The sequence below is a fragment of the Atractosteus spatula genome, chromosome 2 (assembly GCF_055471065.1).
Source record: "Atractosteus spatula isolate fAtrSpa1 chromosome 2, fAtrSpa1.hap1, whole genome shotgun sequence".
In the NCBI taxonomy this organism is placed as follows: domain Eukaryota; kingdom Metazoa; phylum Chordata; class Actinopteri; order Semionotiformes; family Lepisosteidae; genus Atractosteus; species Atractosteus spatula.
Genome location: NC_142707.1, coordinates 44,141,385 through 44,163,003, shown reverse-complemented (window position 1 = coordinate 44,163,003; position 21,619 = coordinate 44,141,385). Strand labels below are relative to the sequence as shown.

The 21,619-nt window shown below is 35.2% G+C and overlaps 1 protein-coding gene across 1 annotated transcript in view; it reads right to left on the bottom strand.

The window, feature by feature from the left end:
- The window catches only part of ascc3 (activating signal cointegrator 1 complex subunit 3), a 382,719-nt gene that overhangs the window by 288,931 nt on the left and 72,169 nt on the right, over positions 1-21,619 (bottom strand). Inside the window, exons 9-10 of the mRNA XM_088905827.1 lie at positions 2,473-2,676; positions 1,870-2,010 (exon numbers count right to left, since the gene is read on the bottom strand). Of these exons, the coding sequence (XP_088761953.1) occupies positions 1,870-2,010; positions 2,473-2,676 (345 nt within the window). The remainder of the gene's footprint in view (positions 1-1,869; positions 2,011-2,472; positions 2,677-21,619) is intronic.

Genomic DNA, 21,619 nt, shown 5'->3' with positions numbered 1-21,619 from the left:
TTAGTCTGCTTGTTGAATCTAGAAAAGTCACACACCCACATAAAACTGGCTTATAGCATTGTTTTCAAATAGTCCAAATCACAACTAAAAATATATATGTGAAGAAAATTTCGCTTCTGCACTTGAAGAAAAAAAAATCCCTGACTTATAGGTCCACACAACAGCGACATAAGAGCTTCTGTATAATTAATGATTCTCATCTTCCAGGGAAATTTATCAGTAGAAGTGGTTGCATATGTAATTTTTTTTCATTTTATATTTAGAACCGCCAATTATTTTTGTTATACCCACCATATTTACAATAACCAATTGTGTGTTTTTGATGTCTCAGCTTGCAACGACAAACCCCGTGATCACACACAGGGGAGGCTGAAATGTAGGCAGACTCCACTGACCTTTCAACCTACTGTACAAGCAACTTGTCTCTTAACAAGTCAGAGGCTCCAGAGTCAAGTACAGGAAGTACCCATTCGAGGAAAAGTGCATGCCAAACCAAAAGTTCTGCAGGCTTGCAAGTCCTGGGAGGCTACAGAGGAGAGAGAACCCTGACTGACTAATCACCGCCTGTGCAACATTCCCAGTTGTGTGCTGTTGTCAACACTAAACCCTAAGAACATCTGGGATGTTCAACATTTCCACTGTGTCTTGCTCAGTTTTTAATATACACTAACCTTTCTATAAATACATGTTTTTCGTACTACATTCTTATGTTAAAGGTACTAAAATTCCATTGTTTTATTCCACAGTATTGATCTCTTACTAGAGTTTCAAATACAGGTCTGACTTTTCAATCCCTTTCACAATTTAGACAACCTTATTTATGATTTCCCAGCTGCCTCATTTATTCTAGGCTTAAAATCTACCTTCTGATGAAAGATAAAACCTGGTATAGTTCTTAGTGACAATCTCAGATTCTTTGCAATGCCGTGCTGTATTTTTGTACCAATAGTGTTATAAATCCTCAGAATAATTTATATAATTTATATATTATATACAAAATTATATACAGAATTCAGCAGTTTTTATTAAATATCCATTAAAATCTTCATTCTGATCCCCTCCCTCAACGTGTACTCATTGGTGAGTCTAAAAAATAAATGAATCCGTATTCTTTTTTTATAGATTTTTATAGTTCTGGTCCATCAAACTGCTGTTTGCAGTGAACATCCTTCTTACCTTCATGACATAACAGTTTATATTTACTGATGTCAGACTTCATCTGCTATGTCTTTGCTTCCATTCCACCCAAATCATTTTTGTGAGGATTTTTTTTAAGCTGACAATCCAAGGTTCTGCAGTTTTGCAGACTTGACACAGACATGCTAGTTTATCCAATAATGTAACATTTCCAGATTAAATCAATCAGTGATGCTTATGCTGTAGGAACTTGCTCATGTCACCTTATTCTCACTCAGCACAGAAAGCAAATTATAAAAAACATGTCAAATTTTAGCTGACAGTGCAAACCAAAGTCCATTTTCCAACACTATTTTTACAACACTAAAATAAAGGGCCCTCATACATTCTTATACTCATACGATGGGTTAAAAGTGATGTTACTAGTATTCAGATGAACTAGAAAACTAAAATGCTGCATAAGAAGCTGTTATGATTGTTTCAATAATTTCTGCTTAAATTATTTGTACAATTTTCCTACACAATACCACAGAGTACAGGTTAAAATGTTCACCTTTAGTTGATTATAGGAATATGTGGAGTCATGTGGTGCCACGTTTCACGGATCACAACTTTTAAAAGCATTCACTTAAAATCATAGCTGACCACAGTACATGATCCCAAGCTGAAAGTGGAAGAATAAGCTTTGAGCTACGTCAGGCGTTTCCAGCTGCGTGGATTTAGTGGATTTACCTGTGTCCGCAGGATTTCACCTTTGGTCAGCTGCATGTCTCCAGTCAGTTCCTTCACAGAGATGCCAAGTGGTTCTAGACGCTTACTGAAGTAATTTGTCATCTCAGCAGCCAATGCCTTCATAGGGGCAACGTACACAATCTGTAATGAAAGGACATTCAGTTGATAAATGAGTAAACTCCACAGTATCATTTGTTCCTTGGCAACAAGTACAAATCACAATTTATTGTGAAATATGAAGCAGGCCACTTAGAATGAAAAACTTTAATGGTGATATATGAAAAGTGGTTATCATTGTTAGCTAGGTTGGGAACTTTTTAAAGGACAATGGATTTTGTTTACTTAGGCCCACTGTACAGAAAATTGCAGCTGCTTTAGATTTTGAATGTTTTACATTTTACTTTACTTATTTATGTGATTCAGGTAGGCAAATAGATATTCAAAATTCAAATGTAGCAGTATGTTAGTAATGAACTATAAAGAAGCACTGCTTCGTGTAAAGACTTTTAGACAGGCAATAACCTTGACATGTAGCCTGCCTATGCAATGTGACTGATAACAGCACAATATTTAAAAAGATAAAAGCTTCCATGTGATTTATACCTTAAATTCATCCTTTCTGATCACTCCTCCTTGCTGAATATGCTGGCGAATTTCATGCAGAACAGTTAGCATAGCAATATTAGTTTTCCCAGCTCCGGTGGGTGCACAAATCAGCATATTTTCATTTGTGTTGTAGGCTGTCTCAAAAACTATTGACTGGATCCGGTTTAGTCGTTTCATGCCTTTAAAAACAAGTTGTCCAATCTGCAAAAATAAAATTTAATAGTAATTTAGTGACCCTCTTTATCTATCCATAATTACATATACAGAAAATACAGATATCAATTTGTCAACAAATCTAAGTAAAATAAACAGAACGAAAAATAGCAATAATTAATTGTGTTTATTACAGGTTAGATGCAAATATGAGAGTCAGTTTTGTAAGGGACATTTTACAAAACATCATAACAATGATTCTCTAACAACACATTGTTTTCTTAGCATTTTAAAATTCAGAATTGGAATCATTCTTTTCTAACTATAGTATACACATCTGAGATATATTCATTTGTCAGAGCTAAAAAAATAATTTCATATTTTGTAAAATGGTGCATGTTAAACATGCACTGTTTTAGTCACACTAATAAAAAAAATTAGTCCTGTATTTTCCCATAATGTCAGAAAAATGTCATGAATATAATTACTAAAACACTGAATCCTAAAATTAATAATTCACAAAGAATGAAAAGGGTACAAATTCCTATTTATATGATTTTCTGAGAGCATAGTTAATCAAATGTAACTTGAGTAAATCATATTATAATTCGAACAGTTTTTGGTACTCTAGAAGTATAAAATAAAGATAACATTGTTCATTTGTCTGTACTGGAATAATGCTTCCTGAATCAATGATGTACAACTTATATGTACACACTGCTATGCAAAAAACATATTGATCATTAAGAGATACTATATACTGTATATATACACAGTAAGAGCAAAAACAATTTACTCAAAGGTTTCATGTGATTTCTACTATTAAACCTTAAAAATACAGCTTTGTATTTACATTTTGTATTTACAAAATACATTTGTAAAGTTAAAAAAGAACTTCATATTCACCAGAATCTTCAAAACCATAATCCTAATAACTCAGAGTAAACTATGAGCAGCAAATATAAACAGTTATAGCAGCGAACCCATCACATTTACTAATTGACTGAGTGTCAATTGTTTCCCATCATTATCATTATTTTTGTACTATGAAAGATAGATCTTAGTATTAATTGTTGGCTTAAAACTAAATGTCTAAAACAACAGCAGAAATTGTTGCAGAACTGTAATTCTGCATAAACATTACACTGAATAAAAAGAGTAGAACAGTGATATCTAAGACTACTGTACGCAAGAGCACTGTACTGTATATGAGAGGTACACAAAAAATCATGAACATTATATATAATTTTATGCATTCCTCTTCACATTCCCACTGCCTATTACTCCGAAAGTGTTGCCAAGCCGAGTTTATTCTGTTATATTGAGGAAAAGATGAAAGTGTTAGTGGCTAAAAAGGAGATGATTTCAATGTAATTTGGCTTTTGAAAAGGAAAAAAAATAAATTCCTTGAAGCTAATTTTGGATATATTTAAATTCCATCACAAATGCAAATAATCTTTCTACTCAGTTGTCTTTTTTCCTTAAAATGTAATTTGGATACTGGTGTATTACTGTTTTTTATTTGTTTAAAGGTAATGTTAATTAGATAATAAAGATCTAAATAAAATAAAGCAGTCCCGTTTCCTGTTTTACTCAAAATACTTGTACTGCCTTTACAAATCATAATACTCTATCACAATTATACACTTTACCGATAATACAACTACTAACAGGTGTAAAACACTAAAATGCATTTTATTCGTACTGTCAATGCTAGTTTTTTTTTAATGTCAAGCAAAAAACAAACACGTTGTTTGAAATCTCACAGTACAATTAAGCCCTTACACTGATACTGTTCAGGTATTCAAGATCTTTTTAGATGGCCTGCCCTTGAATAAAAAGCAAAAGTACACCGATTTGCGCTTTTGAAAATGCCAATTACAATAAGGACATCTTCACTGGCTGAAGCCTAATGACAGAAATTCTGCACTGCTATCACTCGTCTGTAGAGATCAATGGATTTAGTATCCAAAGGAGAAACAAATCCAGTATGGGTAAAGGCCGCTGCAGCTAGAGAACTGTGGCATCCATCCAAGAAGTTAATGTTCACTTTTCTAACATAAAAGAAAGTAAAAGAATTCACAGGGGTACTTACATTAAGAGAAAAACAATAACTTGAGTTTTTCTCTGTTTCTACACTTATCTTCAATTCAGTTCTAATATCTTACACATATCTTAAACAGTCATTTACAGGAGTACATTTAAAAACATCAGTAATTAGTAAACATTCATTTTTTACATTTAAACCTTTTCCAACAATGCTTTATAATCAAATTTAACATTTCTTCTATACCACATCAAACTGCCGATTTGAGTTTGGAAGTCATATTATGAAACATTAAAACCCATTACCATGTGCTAATGAGCTGAGAAAAAGAAGAATTTTGATCTATCTTCACTATTACACAAGCATGAAGGACTAATTTCCGACTTGTACAAACAATAGTGCAATACAATTAGTAATACTTAATACCTACAAGATAAAGGATTTTGTCCTGGGTCATTTTGGGGGGTCTTATAATAACTACTGTACATAACAATCTATTATGCAAATATCAAACATTCATATTAAACATTGCTCTAAATCATTCTTAATTTCATTTCTGCTTTATTTTCTACACTTTAACTTCATGATTTGATCTGCAAACTTGACAAGTCTACTAACTATATCAGAATTTAGATCATTGATATTAATTAAAAAGCACAGTGGTCCTAGGGACCTGAAGCACTGCTGTTCTTAATTTATATCAATGATCTCGATTCTGGTACAGTTAGTAAACTTGTCAATATTGCAGATGACTCCAATTTGGACATCTTAACAAACACTGAGAAGCAGCAAATGAAATTCAAGAAGAGGTGAATAAAATTCAAGGCTAAGAAAACATTGACAGCTGTCATGTAATGTAGACATGTGCAGGGTTTTGCACACAGGTAGCAAAAACAATCTATAAATAAAAAATGGGGAACAGTAAATTAGGGATACTTAAGAAAAAGACTTTTCATGCTAGACAATATGGGGAAGCAATTCAAATGACAAACAAGAGATTGGTATATATAGTATACAGTATATTAGTATATACAGTATATAGTTAAAACCATACAATTTAAATCAGGGGTTTAACACACTAATAAGGTCTCATTTAGAATATTGTGTACAGTTTTGGTTACTATGTGACAGAAAGGATACAGCTGCTATGCATCTAGTCCAGAGAAGATCAACTAGATACAGCACATTCCAGTACTCAAAGGCAAGTCCTGCAGTGATAATCTGAAGGAACTAATTCTTTTTAGTCATGAACAGAGAATATTACGAGGATTACAATCCTCACAGGTACTGAGAGTCAAAGCAGCAGAAGTGGAAAATACTGGAAGAGCATTTAAAATTAAGAACAGGAAGCCTTTTTAACCCAAAGGGTTGTGGGTGTATGGAACAAGCTACCCAGTCATGTCATAGAAGCTGATAACTTCATTCAAGAAACAGCTGAGATTCTTGGATTAAGTAACTACTGTAACGGTGTCAAAACTGATTTACTTGCCACCTTCCCTATAAATACTTTAATTGTGAAACCTACATAGGAATATGAAGATATAACTGTTTATTCAACAATCATCTCCTTTTTTCTATATTTTTCAGTTTTTTACCTTATCATTTCATAATAGATAACTGTCATTCCACTTTTATTTTGTACATTAGGATATCTACTACTAGCAAATTATTGTTTTAAGATTTCAGTTAGGAATTAGTCTCTGATCTGTTCCTTCTTTTCCATGAGAGTCTATGGACATTCTATTTTGTGATTTATTTTAGCTTGTCCAGGTTTGAACTCCCAAGAACTTACAATTTATTAATATATTTATTAATGTAAGATATTTATATAGTTGCACTAAAAGTCATTTTCCAACTAAATGTTTATGAATTTCATGATAAATGTGAAAGTAAGACTGTAGTTAGTGGAAAGCAGTGAACTGTGTGGGAAAAATGCATGAATCATGTGCCCACAGACACATCCAAGTTGCATAGTTATAAGTCGTTTTACTTTCAGTGAGCCTATTAAATGATATTTTTAAAGGATTTTAAGTAAAATTACAAATCATTTTTCATTTTTTTAGGTTTTTAGACAATTTTTTAATTGCTGATTTTTTATTTATTCATTGATTAAATGAAAGGTTGTGGATTTTGTTTTCTTAATGAGCACAAATTAGCTATGTTTAATTTACAAACTGAATTTCCTTTTTGTTTTACAATAGCTTATGTGGTTTTAATCATTAATGATGTTTAGATTCTATAAATTATAAACCCCTGAAATAACCAAAAGTGTTTAAATTCAACAATTCATTTTTGATATGCAATGGTATATGAAGAATAAAATAAACATTTGAACATTTTAATTGTAAAAATTATGGAGATAATTAGAATCAGGCAGTTAAATAATCTGGTAAAAAGTAAACAAGAACTGAGTTAGGGCAGCCTTGTCCTACATGATGGTCAGAAACATTGTGAGTACGGTGTTTACTATATTCAATAGCAAAAACAACCCCATAATCTAAACAGTTTACAGTAGACCTTGGAAAAAGAGGATTACAAAACCATTTCTAAACATTTGAGGATCCATCCCTCTCCTGTCAGAAAGTCTACAAATAGAAAATACTCAAGTATCCAGTCAATCTTTCCAGGACCGGACAAGATGTCCCCAAGAACAGCCCAGCAAATCATCCGAAAGGTCACAAAGAGCTCCAGAAGAGCATTTAAGGATCTGCAGGATAGGGTGTTAAGGATCCAGTGTTCAGGTCTCAACCATCAGAAAAAAATGAATGGTAATGGTTTTCATGGGAGGATATCCTGGAAGAAACCATTGCTAAAAAAAACTTTGTTACATGTTCACCAAAGAGCACCTAGATAATTCACAGGAGTTCAATAACAATGTTCTCTGGACAAAAGAGACAAAGTTGAACTTTTTTATCCATAATGAGAAATTCAATGAGCTAATGACGTCCATTCATCAGCAAGACAATGATCTTAACAAACAAGCAGATCTACAAACAGATTGGCTGAAGAAGAATTTTGCACTTTGTACCAAAGTCAAGGTCCAGACCCAAACCCCATTGAATTGTTATGACAGCGCCCAAATCAAGCTGTTCATGCAAGGAAACCCTCAAATGTCACAGACTTGAAGCAGTTCTGTAAGGAAGAATAAACCATTATTCATAAAAGCCAATGTGAGAGTGATAAAGTTAAAGGTAACCATTTCTAGCTGAAGCTATGCTGCTCATTTACTGAATCTAAAGGTTTAAATACTTATCTGTTCAAGAAACCAGTTTCTTATGTCTTTGTGTTATACATTTAATAGGGATATTCTCATCTTTTATTAAGACTTTCATGAAGATATAATTAAAATTTAGGACCTATACATAAAAGAATATTGAGCAAGCTAGGATGTTCATAAACTTTTTCATAGCATCTTTGATGTATATACAGTAGGGTCTTGACATCTGCAAATTATAACACAGTGGACACTACACCTGATTACAGAAAAGATACTTATGCGCTTTACTAATCTTTCGCACTTTGTGATGAACTCCCATAAGAAGCATCAATACTTATCTACCTAAATAAACATAATCAGAAATATACTGTCATTCCCCAATCACATCAACACTCATGTTTGTAGTTCACATGGGCAGACAAGTGGTAAAGGAAAAGAGAAGGAAAGATGCTAAAACATCCTTGCTTTTAGAGTTGTGCCAGCCTATTTTTGTTTAATGCACTATTTCATGGAGAAGCATATTAATAAGACTCTGCTCTGAAGTGATCCAAGTAAAGACGTTAAATGGCTAAAACTTTCTGGCTTTTACAGTGATGATCTAAGCCTTTTAGATATTTTTAAGGAAACTAAGAAAACAGTTTCCAGAATCATTTCATCTAAGAAAATCTAATTGTTATCAGTGTTATATGACATTTTAAGGACAAATATGGAAGAAATCAGCACATTGAAGGTATCATGTGAGCAATATAGTGTACAACCATTTTTTCTCTATGAGAAATTAATGCAAGCAATGCCTTTTACTTCTTTCCTCTAGCAATTCTATAAATGCATACAAGATCCTTATATTGACATCACTACCCAAAGTTTTCAGAATGTTTTAGTAGCTGTTGAGAACTTTTTCTTCTGCAGTAAAATAAAAAATGGCTTATTCAAATCACTTTTAACTACATTTTTTTCCAATTACTGTTCAACTTGAACTTAGTAGCTGTTAATATCGAAATATAATGAATCCCTCCTCTGTTACAATGCTTGGTTCTGAAATAAAAATAAAATCCACATTCTACAGAAAATAAAAATCCACAGTCCACAGCCTTTTTTCAAATAAACGCTCATTCAGATATAAAAACCTCTATGAAAGTGAATAAATAAGGGTCGCTCTAAACTCCTACAAGTGACAGCAGAAATGCTTTAAAACTCACCAATTATGAACACTTTGGGATTTAAGTTGTAAAAGTCTTGTTTTACCTGGAGCCTTTTATAGCTGTCAATCTTTTTTTGATAACACCCCTACACAATATTTTTACAACTAGATCATTTCTTCAGTTAATAATAGAACAGGAGTGTCTCATTTAGTTTCACTTCACATAGCAGAAAGGGTTATGCAATTAATATTTGGGTCTCCAAACCAAGACCATTGTAGTTAGCCTATAGTAGTTACAAACAACATTTTTATCCTGTACCTTCAGACTAGTAAATGAAAACTATGAATACAATCTACAGCTACAACAAATCTACAGCATGAATTGATAACTCATTCCATTCCATTTCAAAAAAACATGTTGTAGCTTTTGTCCTAAATCTGTCTGGGTTCATTTTCTAAATACCAAGTGTCTAGGTACACAAGGATCATTGATCTCATCATCTGGACCTTTTGTCTACTATCTATTGTGCTACATTTATTTGAAGGACATTGACAGATGCCAAAGAGTCCAGAATTTGACAATACACATTTTTTAAATTTTAATCTTTGCTGCATATTAATGTTTGATAAAAATCAGTAAATTAATAGGGAAAAACGGTATGAGGACATACTGGCAACTGCATATTCACAGTCTTTAAAGTTACGGAGTCTTAGCAAAGCATGCCATTGTTCATAAAGATCTGAATTTTCCTTTTAATGGGTAGCATTATTTACCAGGCCACTGGAAACATGGATCCACAAACATTCAACTTTTGGCAACTAAAGAAGAATCAAAAAAGCCAAAAGAAAGTTTATTTTATATAGCAGAGTAATCCACACTGTCTGGATCTAGAAATTGTATTACATTAAGTACAGTGTGGCTGTACTTGTAACATCTCACACCATAACCCAGGTCACGATCTCAATAAAATCCAACCATAGCAAAAGCCTGCATAACTTTCACTGCCAATACTGAAAAGTGAAATCAGAATGAATTGTATATGCAAATCAAAAACAGCGACTGAGTGGCTCTGGGGATTTGATCATGCTCACCAGGGATCAGCTTTCAATCCCTGTCTGATTCCAATGAGGACAGGAGCTCAACACTCCACTTTACTACCTGCACATGAGATGAGCGACTCTGCAGCCCTTCTCCTGCACAGCCTGAAATGGTGACAGGAGTGCACATACAGTTCAGAAATAAGCCAGACAACAATAAGCAGGTCTAAATAACACAAAAAAGGCACACTTTAGATAAAAATCAAAAACATTGTTCTGAATAACAAATAACCTCTTGGACTCAGAAGTGGCTCAATCAAGGCACAGGAGCTTTTGCACTGTGCATGCTGAGCTCTCGATTCAGAAATGGCAAACTTGAGACAGGACTAGGGCAGCTACTGCCGCTTGGATTTCCCACATGATGATGCGGACAGAGCTAGAGTTGATTTCCCAGAGCCCACCATGCACCTTCGAGCTAACATCCATGAGAACTATGCCCCCCCTCCAGTAAGTGCTTAAGTGCTGAAACTGGGTATACAGTATATATATATGTACAATCCTGTCATTTATTTGCAGTGGGAAAATTTAAAATGTATAATCAGTGCAAATGTTTACTCACTAATATATTCTAACTCAATTTTGCACCCATGAAATCAAGTGGTAGAGGGTTAAAGGACTAAATCGGCAGTGCCTTACCATCCATCCTGGAAATCTACAACACCAGAAGTCTGAAAAAAGCCACCAAAATTATGTCTGACCCCACTCACCCCAGTCATAACTTGTTTGTCCCCCTACCACCTGGCAAAAGATTCTGGATGCTCCAGTCGCACACAACTAGACTCCAAAATGGCTTCTTCCCCAGAGCCGTCAAGCTGGTGACACCCCCACTCCCTCCCACCATACTATGATCTCTCCTAACTTCTTCCTGTACCCACAATGACTGTACTCCAACACCACTACATACACGACAACTAAATGTAAGCTGAAATTACATTACATTTAAGAACTGTTGTATTCTTTCTCTGTTTGTGTATTTGCACAGTTTTGTTTACACTGTTATGTTATTACACTGTTATTGTGTTACTGTCTATTGGCTTATCTTCTGTTCTATTTCTATACTGCACCTGAGTGACTAATGAAAAAAACACTTTTCACTATACTATGTACCTGTGTAAGTATAATGACAAATAAAGTTGAATTGAACTGAACGTTGAATTGAATTGAATTAAATAGTTCTTCTGAGCATCTATAATATTCAAGTTTCTTAAATCTATTAAGAGAAACATTTTGTGGTTTCATTGTTAATGCAACATAAAAAATATGATACTTTAAAAAATCATATTTTTGTATGTGGTAAAGCTATTTTTACGAAGAAAGTAAAGTTTTAGTTAAATTCTATTATAATCAATCTAGTTCTAAATTGACTACAGGATATATTTTAGTAAAAGGTCAAAGCTACAGAAGAATTGGACCAAATGATAAAAATCACCCAATAAGTCCATGAAAACTGGTAAATCAAACCTTAATTTATACATTAATGCTATTGTAGATTGTGACAATTGTGATATGCTCTTGAAAACTCCACATTAACCTTAGAAAATGGACTAATATTGATAAAATTGTACTAAATTTATTCTATTTTTAGGAAGAAGTTAACGAAGACGTTTAAAATGCATAATAAGTGCAAATGTTTATGCTCTAATATATTCTAACTAAATTTTGCGCCCATTAAATCAAGTGGTAGAGCGCTAAAGGACTAAATAGTTCTTCTGAGCACCTTTAATATTCGTGTTTCTTAAATCTATTTTCTAAAGAGTTAGTAGATAGTTTCAGATCAGCAGTGTGTGAAAATAATCTCTTTAAGTACAGGCAGATGCACCAATTCCCAAAGAAGCAACTCACCAGGTGCCTTTCAGCAGCTGGTATCCACTGCTATTTACAGTTTACAAGTGCTCCCTTCAGACATGCAACCATTTTAAGCAGACCATAGTTAGCACAATATGCAGGCACATTTATTATCTCTACTGTAGAGATGGCAGAGACACTATCTGAAAATTTAAAAGGTGAAAAAATTCTTTACGGCAGTGCATGCAAATGAGACTATGGTTTTCAGTAATCCCACTGTCCCAGATTCATTCCTTAACTATTTTTGGAAACAAATATAAATAATCTCTACAACACTCAGGCAGAAAAAAAAATACTACTTCATTACTGCCTTATTTTAAAGAATTTATTAGATGGCATTACAACTTCAGACTGTTCTCAAAGACCATGGTTTCAAAACAAAAGTTTTTTAAGTAAAAAACACTGCCCTATGATAACACTGCATTAAACACAGCATTAAACATTTAACACAGCATTAAATGTCAAGCATAAGAGTCCACCCTTTTTTTTATTTCCAGTAATAGACTGCTTTGACTCACACTATGGCAATCAACTATGGAGTTAAAGTGCAGAAATAAATTGGAATGTTGTTGTGTATTTCCTACCTATCATACAGCAGGATTCAAAAAGATGGTTTAGTTGAAAACCTATTTAAAATATTTTGTTATTGAAATTGAATGGGAATTTGAATGTAAAGATGGAGAAATATCCTGGGATATTCATAACAATAATTAATAATAAAAAGTGGAAGTAAGTACAATTAAAAACAAGTATTTAGAATGCAGTAAAAGATACCAGAAGCCCACGTGCACTTCATGAAATTTCTGACCCAAAAATGTGAAGTGCAGAATACAGTGTCTTGAAGACCTACTCACAAAACGAAATGGTATAATGAAGCGACAAGTCACAGGCAGGTCAAATATCGTCTTCTGCATGCCATGGGGGAATTGTCTGAAGCCAAGAAGAGCAGTTTTCATAATTTCACTCAGCCCTTCAACTGCGCAAAGCAGATTTGGTTTTTATTTGACACTAAAGTACTGTACACAGCAGATCCCTTCCTGCTTTTGGGGGCGACAAAGAGTTCTCAGATGATTTGGTAGAACTGTTCTGTTTTAGGAGTTTTTGTAGGCACCGTCAGTGTGTGTGAAGGAGTGTCTTTATTTGGAAAGGCTTTGGGAACAGCAGTGTTTAATTTGTAAATCACGATATGCTGGAGCTCAGTTGGTACAGGAGAGAGCGGACGTACAAAGGGAAACAGAGATACTAGACTGTTTGACTGTGACATGCACAAAATGCTTTGTATTTAACTCATTTTTGATATTTGGTACTGTCATGTATTTTTTTTAAGCTACCATGCTAGCAAGGAAATATTTTTTGACTAGTAATTTCAAACACCGTAATCATATGGTATTTGACCTATTTTTACACATTTTCCACTGATACACCTATTACAGGGTCCATAGGGATTCAGACTAGAATCTAACTATAATCCTCCACATGTCTACACTGCATAACCCATGGGTAATGATACTGACAGAAATATAATTTTATTTTAAGGAAAAGATTATCATTGTTCATTATTTTCATAAAATCATGATGTTAAAAGATTTTAAAAATGTATGAGCCAGTGTGTATCATGATCAAGGTACCAATCGTGTCATCCAGCCTTAGACAGATTTGGAACCACACTGTACTATTTTCACTAACATTTTTGTCCTAATTTCTAAAGGAATTTGAATTTTAATACTTTTCAATGTATGAGCATGAAACACTGGAATGCAGGACTCATCCCGCATCAATCCCAATTCAGTTCCTGACTGGCAGAGACTGGCATATTAGTAATAAGCATATTAATTCATTTTTAGTCGCACACCATAAGCAAATGAGGATTTTTGGAGGAAATAATAAAGATTCAATGAGGTAAAACAGTCCCTATCTTTACAATTGTTTTGAAATTGTAATTTTTTCATGTCACCAAGAGATGCCAGAGCTGTGCTTAGAGGTCCAGTTGTAAAAAGAGGTACCAGAGCTGAGCCCCAGTGATTTAAAAAACATTTACCACAGGGAAGAGGTGTCCCTCACTTGTCCCTTGTCCACTGCTGTAAACCAGGTTATTTTTTTCTCTCTCCTAGGACTTTTGCTAAGTGGTAACTAATTCCAGCCTCTCACTGCACCAGAAAAATGATCTAGTTGGCTAGTATCTCCAACACTAAAATAATAATGACAATGCAGTGGGATGGATGGGGGAAAGCAGGTTCTGGAAGGTAGAAGAAATGCCATTTTTTGGGAAAACATGAAATAAGTAAAAAAAACTGCTCACAAACCTATTATTTATGAATTATTATCTATGACAGGTGCCACTTAAAATGTATAGAATCTTATTAAAGCAGGAAAACTGGAAGATAAGGTCTGCTGCTAATTCAACTAGTTTGATGTCGGTAATAATGTAACATGCTGAGCATTTAGTATCAATTACCTGTTAAACCGATCATCCATTTATGAGCTGAAACTGTCCCATTGTATACATTCGTAAAATTAATAAATTAACAAAGGAGGGGAATGGGGAAGTTGTTTTTTCTTTGATGCTTTAAAAAGCAGAACACCTGTTAACTGCAGCAGTGAAGGGTGTTTATTTGAACTAGGAATGTGTGACAGCAATGTCTGAAGGAATCCATTCTAAATCTGTCTTTCTCCTAACACAACATTTACAATAACATACGGTAAAGCAAGAGGCTGTGTGTAGCTATACCTAAAGGATACACGTCTGACTATATTTCAGAGGTGAGTGGATGAGAGCACATCGATATATCTCTCCTCAGCTCTCCAGGGAGCCTCCATAATAAACTCATTTCAAAACTACATTGAATTGCACTGTGACTTCTTGCATCCCTACATAGCCTATAATGTCATTTATTACACATTACGCAGAGAAAATGTATAAAATAGGCAGAGAAATGATTTAATTCAGATTGTCATAACACAGTATGGTTTTGGAATACTTTCTGTCCCTTGAATTGAACAGCAACATGCCTTACAGAAGAAGGATTCATTCTCATCTGCAAATTGATCAATTTTAATAGGTCTGTATCCATTTTAAGTGATACCTTTCAGCATCAAATTATATTAAGGAGAAATGCATAAATAAAATGGTGATTTTTTTAAAGGAATGTAGCGACTAAAGTCATTTGCAGACATAATGATGTGAAAAACATGTAGACATCTACTCAGCAACTGATACTGGTTTAAATAAAGGAAAACCTGAGTGATTTTATTTATTGACATTTTACTCTACACCCCCCCCCCCCCCACACAACCCAATAATTTGCTGCAAAAGTCACAATCATGATTTATTTGATTAAACTATCTGTAAAATAACTTATTTAAAATGTTAAGTTTTGGGACTTGTGGTGATTTGTAAAGGAAAAGTATGAAGCAAATCACAATTTTCAAGTCACATATCATAAATAACATAAAATTGCTAATTAACTTAAGTTCCTCTGGCGAACTGCAACCAGCGTGACAGCTGTATGCTGTGTCTCATGAGTTGATCCAAATTTATGATAAGAAGTAAAAACTTTTTTTCTTCCTGTAAAATGTATCAGCCATGGAAATGTCAGTTTCCTATTTGGCAGATTATGTATCGCTTAAACAAGAAAAGAATGTAAAGCACAGAAGCAAAACCTCAAGTTCACTTACTTCAACTATCATTTTACAAAATGAGCAGCCACTCTTGGCACTATTATTTAATATTTCAATTTTTAACATATAGACAACAGCAATATAATGGACGATGACAAAGTGAAAAATGCATATGCAGCAAACAGGATGCCCATTAATTTCAGACATCAACAGACAAAAGGATCTCCTGGGTCTTGAAGAGTGCACAGTAATATATCATAACCCTCAGGCGTCTGTCTAAAGCAGAAAGCGCTCCTGCAGAGTATGCAAACATCTTTCCAACCTGCTGTAATATCTAGCCTTAACTGCTCAATTCTTTTTTTATGAAGAATATTGGGAACACACAAAAACAAGGAACTAACATTAGCTATAGCTTTAAGCTGCCCAAAAAAGAAAACTGGTTTGGGCTTATATCAAAGGTATCAGACCCCTGTCACAGAAACATGCATGTACTTGTACAAACATCTGTGAACATCTACATGACTGTCTGACACAAAACTATGACAAAGGAATGTATTATCACAAAAGCTGACAGAACTGAACCTAGTAATTACAGACCAGTAGGCCTAAGCCCTGCTTCTACAGCATGCAAAGTTATGCAAAAATAATAATTAAAACTAGAGGATCATCACTATGGCAATAACATTCTAAGAGACAGTCAGCGTGAATTTACAAAAGGTAGGTCTTGTTTAACTATGAATAAAATCAGCAGTAATGGATTCAAACAGACTATATATTTATATTTTCAGAAGAATTTAGACGAATTCCTCATGAAAGATTAATTCTAAACTTTTAGGCCACAGTCATTCATGATACTTGCATTACAAATTGGATATCTGATAGAAAACAGTTTACAAATAAAAGTAATAACTCAAACTGGGGCGATATATTGAGTGGATTGTATTTGCACTGATGCTCGTCTAAATTTTATTGAAGAAGTTCAAGTAGGTAGCTGTGTCAGCATGTGTAGGCTGCAAAGGAACAGGTAAAGGTTTAGCACACCTGAAGACGGCTCCATGGCCAAAACTAGAGCCGGGCGATAATTCGATAACGATAATTATCGCGATATAATTTTCCTCGATATAATTTTAACAAAAGTTCGATAAATGTTAGATATATATGTTTATGCTTTGCGAATGCACACAAAATACTGTGCGCATGCACATGTGCGCAAGTGCGCATGCAGGTTGCAGACCGGGCAGGTAACAGATTAGTTTAATGTTTCTGCTGTTTGGCAAGTGTTTGTTGTGTTCTTAAAATAAAAAGTTTAATTTACCAATTAACTGTCTGGTTTCTTCATCTTTCACTCAGGAGAAAAAATCTGCTTTTAAACTTGAAAGAAATAATGATTTGACATTTATCGTGATAATTATCGATATCGACTGATATGAAAATTTTTATCGTGATAATGTTTTTGGCCATATCGCCCAGCCCTAGCCAAAACATAGTTTCCCTTTTCTTTTCAGCATGGAATAAACCTTTACCTGTTCCTTTGCGGCCTAATTTTTATCAGTGATCTAGATTCGATTATAACTAGTAAACAAGTAAAGTGTATGTGGTACAACGAAACAAGGATGAAACACTGCACAAGCTGCAGAAGAAATTCAAAAATATTTACTGTATATGAAAATGAAAAATGAATAAATACATGACAGAGGACATTCAACATAGATTCAGGGTATTGCAAGCAAGTAGTGAAAAATAATTTACAAAATTAAAATATAAATACCGAACCCAAAAAGGATACTCATGGGAAAGACAGATGTTTGTTGACATACCATTTTTACCTTCCAGGCATTGTGGGAGGACAGTAAAAAAATTAACAAAATGCAAGGACATGGTTAAAAGTGAAGAAATTCTGATGATATATCAGGCAGGACATTTTGGCCTAATATCTGGTTCTGTCTGCCAAGAAGCTCAAACCTGACCAAAAGTTGACATTACAGTGAGACAATGATCCACAACATACAGTGCCTTGCGAAAGTATTCGGCCCCCTTGAACTTTTCAACCTTTTGCCACATTTCAGGCTTCAAACATAAAGATATAATTTTTTTATTTTATGTGAAGAATCACCAACAAGTGGGACACAATTGTGAAGTGGAACGAAATCTATTGGATTTTTGAAACTTTTTTAACTAATAAAAAAATGAAAAGTGGGGCGTGCAAAATTATTCGGCCCCCTTGCGTTAATACTTTGTAGAGCCACCTTTTGCTGCGATTACAGCTGCAAGTCGCTTGGGGTATGTCTCTATCAGTTTTGCACATCGAGAGACTGAAATTCTTGCCCATTCTTCCTTGCAAAACAGCTCGAGCTCAGTGAGGTTGGATGGAGAGCGTTTGTGAACAGCAGTTTTCAGCTCTTTCCACAGATTCTCGATTGGATTCAGGTCTGGACTTTGACTTGGCCATTCAAACACCTGGATACGTTTATTTGTGAACCATTCCTTTGTAGATTTTGCTGTATGTTTGGGATCATTGTCTTGTTGGAAGATAAATCTCCGTCCCAGTTTCAGGTCTTTTGCAGACTCCAACAGGTTTTCATCCAGAATGGTCCTGTATTTGGCTGCATCCATCTTCCCCTCAATTTTAACCATCTTCCCTGTCCCTGCTGAAGAAAAGCAGGCCCAAACCATGATGCTGCCACCACCATGTTTGACAGTGGGGATGGTGTGTTGAGGGTGATGAGCTGTGTTGCTTTTACGCCAAACATATCGTTTTGCATTGTGGCCAAAAAGTTCGATTTTGGTTTCATCTGACCAGAGCACCTTCTTCCACATGTTTGGGGTGTCTCCCAGGTGGCTTGTGGCAAACTTTAGACGAGACTTTTTATGGATATCTTTGAGAAATGGCTTTCTTCTTGCCACTCTTCCATAAAGGCCAGATTTGTGCAGTGTAAGACTGATTGTTGTCCTATGGACAGACTCTCCCACCTCAGCTGTAGTTCTCTGCAGTTCATCCAGAGTGATCATGGGCCTCCTGGCTGCATCTCTGATCAGTCTTCTCCTTGTCTGAGCTGAAAGTTTAGAGGGACGGCCAGGTCTTGGTAGATTTGCAGTGGTCTGATACTTCTTCCATTTCAAGATGATCGCTTGCACAGTGCTCCTTGGGATGTTTGAAGCTTGGGAAATCTTTTTGTATCCAAATCCGGCTTTAAACTTCTCCACAACAGTATTACGGACCTGCCTGGTGTGTTCCTTGGTCTTCATGATGCTCTCTGCGCTTTCAACAGAACCTTGAGACTATCACAGAGCAGGTGCATTTATACAGAGACTTGATTACACACAGGTGGATTCTATTTATCACCATCAGTCATTTAGGACAACATTGGATCATTCAGAGATCCTCGCTGAACTTCTGGAGTGAGTTTGCTGCACTGAAAGTAAAGGGGCCGAATAATTTTGCACGCCCCACTTTTCATTTTTTTATTAGTTAAAAAAGTTTCAAAAATCCAATAGATTTCGTTCCACTTCACAATTGTGTCCCACTTGTTGGTGATTCTTCACATAAAATAAAAAATTTATATCTTTATGTTTGAAGCCTGAAATGTGGCAAAAGGTTGAAAAGTTCAAGGGGGCCGAATACTTTCGCAAGGCACTGTACAAGGAATGGTTCCCTGCACACAAAATTAATGTTTTGCACTACTGTCTCAATCTGCAGACATCAATCCAATTGAAAAACAAACTTAATAAACTCTTTTATATAGTACATTTAAAAGTGGCTTCTCAAAGTGCTTTACAGTGAGAGAAAAGTACAAAATGAGAGGATTACAACTGCAATAAGGGTTTAAAAGACAGTAAGAAAGCAATGGGCTGGACACAGAATCAGTTAAATAGAAGCCCTTCTAAAGAAGAAGATCCTGAATCTTGATTCGAAAGTGCTCAGGGAAGGTGACTCTCTCATATCCATAGAGATAGAATTCCATAGCTTTGCGGCATAGCAGGAGATGGGCTTGGGGACAGACAAGAGACCAGAATTACTGTAGATAAACAAAGGTTGTGAGGCGGGGAGTAGGACAACAGTAAGTCAGACAAAAACTGAGGTGCCAAGCCATGTAGAGCTTTATAGGTGGGCATTTCCAGTTTATGGGGAACGTGGGCTCCTCTCACCAGTCTTCAGTTTTCTTGTTTTTATTTATTTAATAGATTTATTTTTTTCTATTTCTCCCTCATTTTTACTACCACAAAATCTTTACATTTGCCGCCAACTATAGCCATTTTATTATTGTGCTTTATCTACAATAGAGCTTCCACCATGACTCTGGATCTACTGCTGACTACCCACCACTGTGCTGCTGAATCAAGGGCTCTTCAAAACCACCTGCTACTCCATAAGGTACTCTTCACTTCAGCTAATGGATTTTCAATGGAATTATTTCCTTCTACCTATGAGTCCTGCTGGACTGAGATACATCCACCCAGAGCTTTTGACACCGTTTACTTCTTTCCTGTACTAGCGGAATTACTGTGCCTATTTTTCAGTACAAGGCTACTAGATTGTCCTGCATTGGCACTGACCTAAACAATCTACTCTCCCTTCCGTCCCAGGAATGCACTCTGCTTTCCAACAAACCCCTTGGTTCACCGAGACCAGCCAGATCAGCATTACTCAAAATCTTGCTGATAAACAACAAGGCTTTTTTACTAAATAGCTTTATCACAGAGGGAAAAACTTGATTTTCTGTGCTTTACTAATCAAACTTAAGACAACAGTTCACTAACAAACTAAATAATCTGAAGGAGATCTTCCCCCTTCCCCTCTGAAGTGGTAGAACCCTCATAGCACAACATAGGAGGCATCTCGTCAGTATAATCCCTGCCGAGGAGAATTTACAAAACCCTAACTAGAGGCATGTGAATAAATGAGACCCTTGTGCTTTCTGGCCTTAAATTATTTATGACAAATATGACTTTACTATGTGCAATGACAACATAATATTTTTATATTTTTAAAGAAACATGATCCAGTCTGCAATTTTCCTGTTATTTGATGTTTGCTGATCCTATTTTATCAGGAATATGAAAAATTTTGGAAGGCAATGTAAGTATTCAGTACACTAGGTCAGCACTTAATCAAAGCACCTTTGGCTGTCTTTATGGATAGGTCTCTACCAGCTTTGCACAGCAGGAAGTTGTCATTTTGGCTAATTCTTCCTGGCAAAATGCCTCCATTTCTAATATACTCATTGGAGATTATTGACAGCCTGCTATGGTCATGTTCTACTGGATTCAAAACAGGACTCTGATTAGGCAATTCTAGGACATGAAGTCTCTTCCTGTCAAACCATTCCAGTGATACTTTTGTACTGTGCTTCAGATCACTGTCCTTGCTAAAATGTCAATTTTAACTAAGTTTTAGATTCTTGAGTGATTCAAGCAGGTATTCCTTTAGATTTTGCCAGTACTCAGCTCTGTTATATTTGCCAGTACTCTCAGCTCAGTACCTGCTGAGGAGAAGCATCCCCATAACCTGATGCTACCACTACCATGTTTGACAGCTGGGAAGACTGCATAATGTGCTGTGGTATGATGTGTTAGGTTTGCACCAAACATAAACCTATGTATTAAGACTGAGGTGCATCAATTTATGTCTAGTCTGACAAAAAACCCTCCACCATATGTCTGCAATATTTCTCAGGTGAGATTAAAATTGAATTTTTTTTACAATAATGGCTTCTTCCTTACCATTCACTCATATAGGCTATATCTGTGCAGGGACCAGGATATTGTCGATGAATGAACATTGAGTCTCATTTCAGACATGGAACTTTACTAATCTTTTAAAGTCACTTTTGGCTTCACGGTGGGATCTCTAACCTGTTCCCTGCTTGCCCGTCTGTTCAGCCTGGACAAACAGACTTTCTTGGTTGTGATTTGTTCTAGGATGCACATGGCACTTCTTATGATTAACTGTACCTCAAGAAATAAGTAATCTCTACCTGATCAATGTCTATCACTTCATTCCTGATTTGCATCAAAAGCTTCTTGG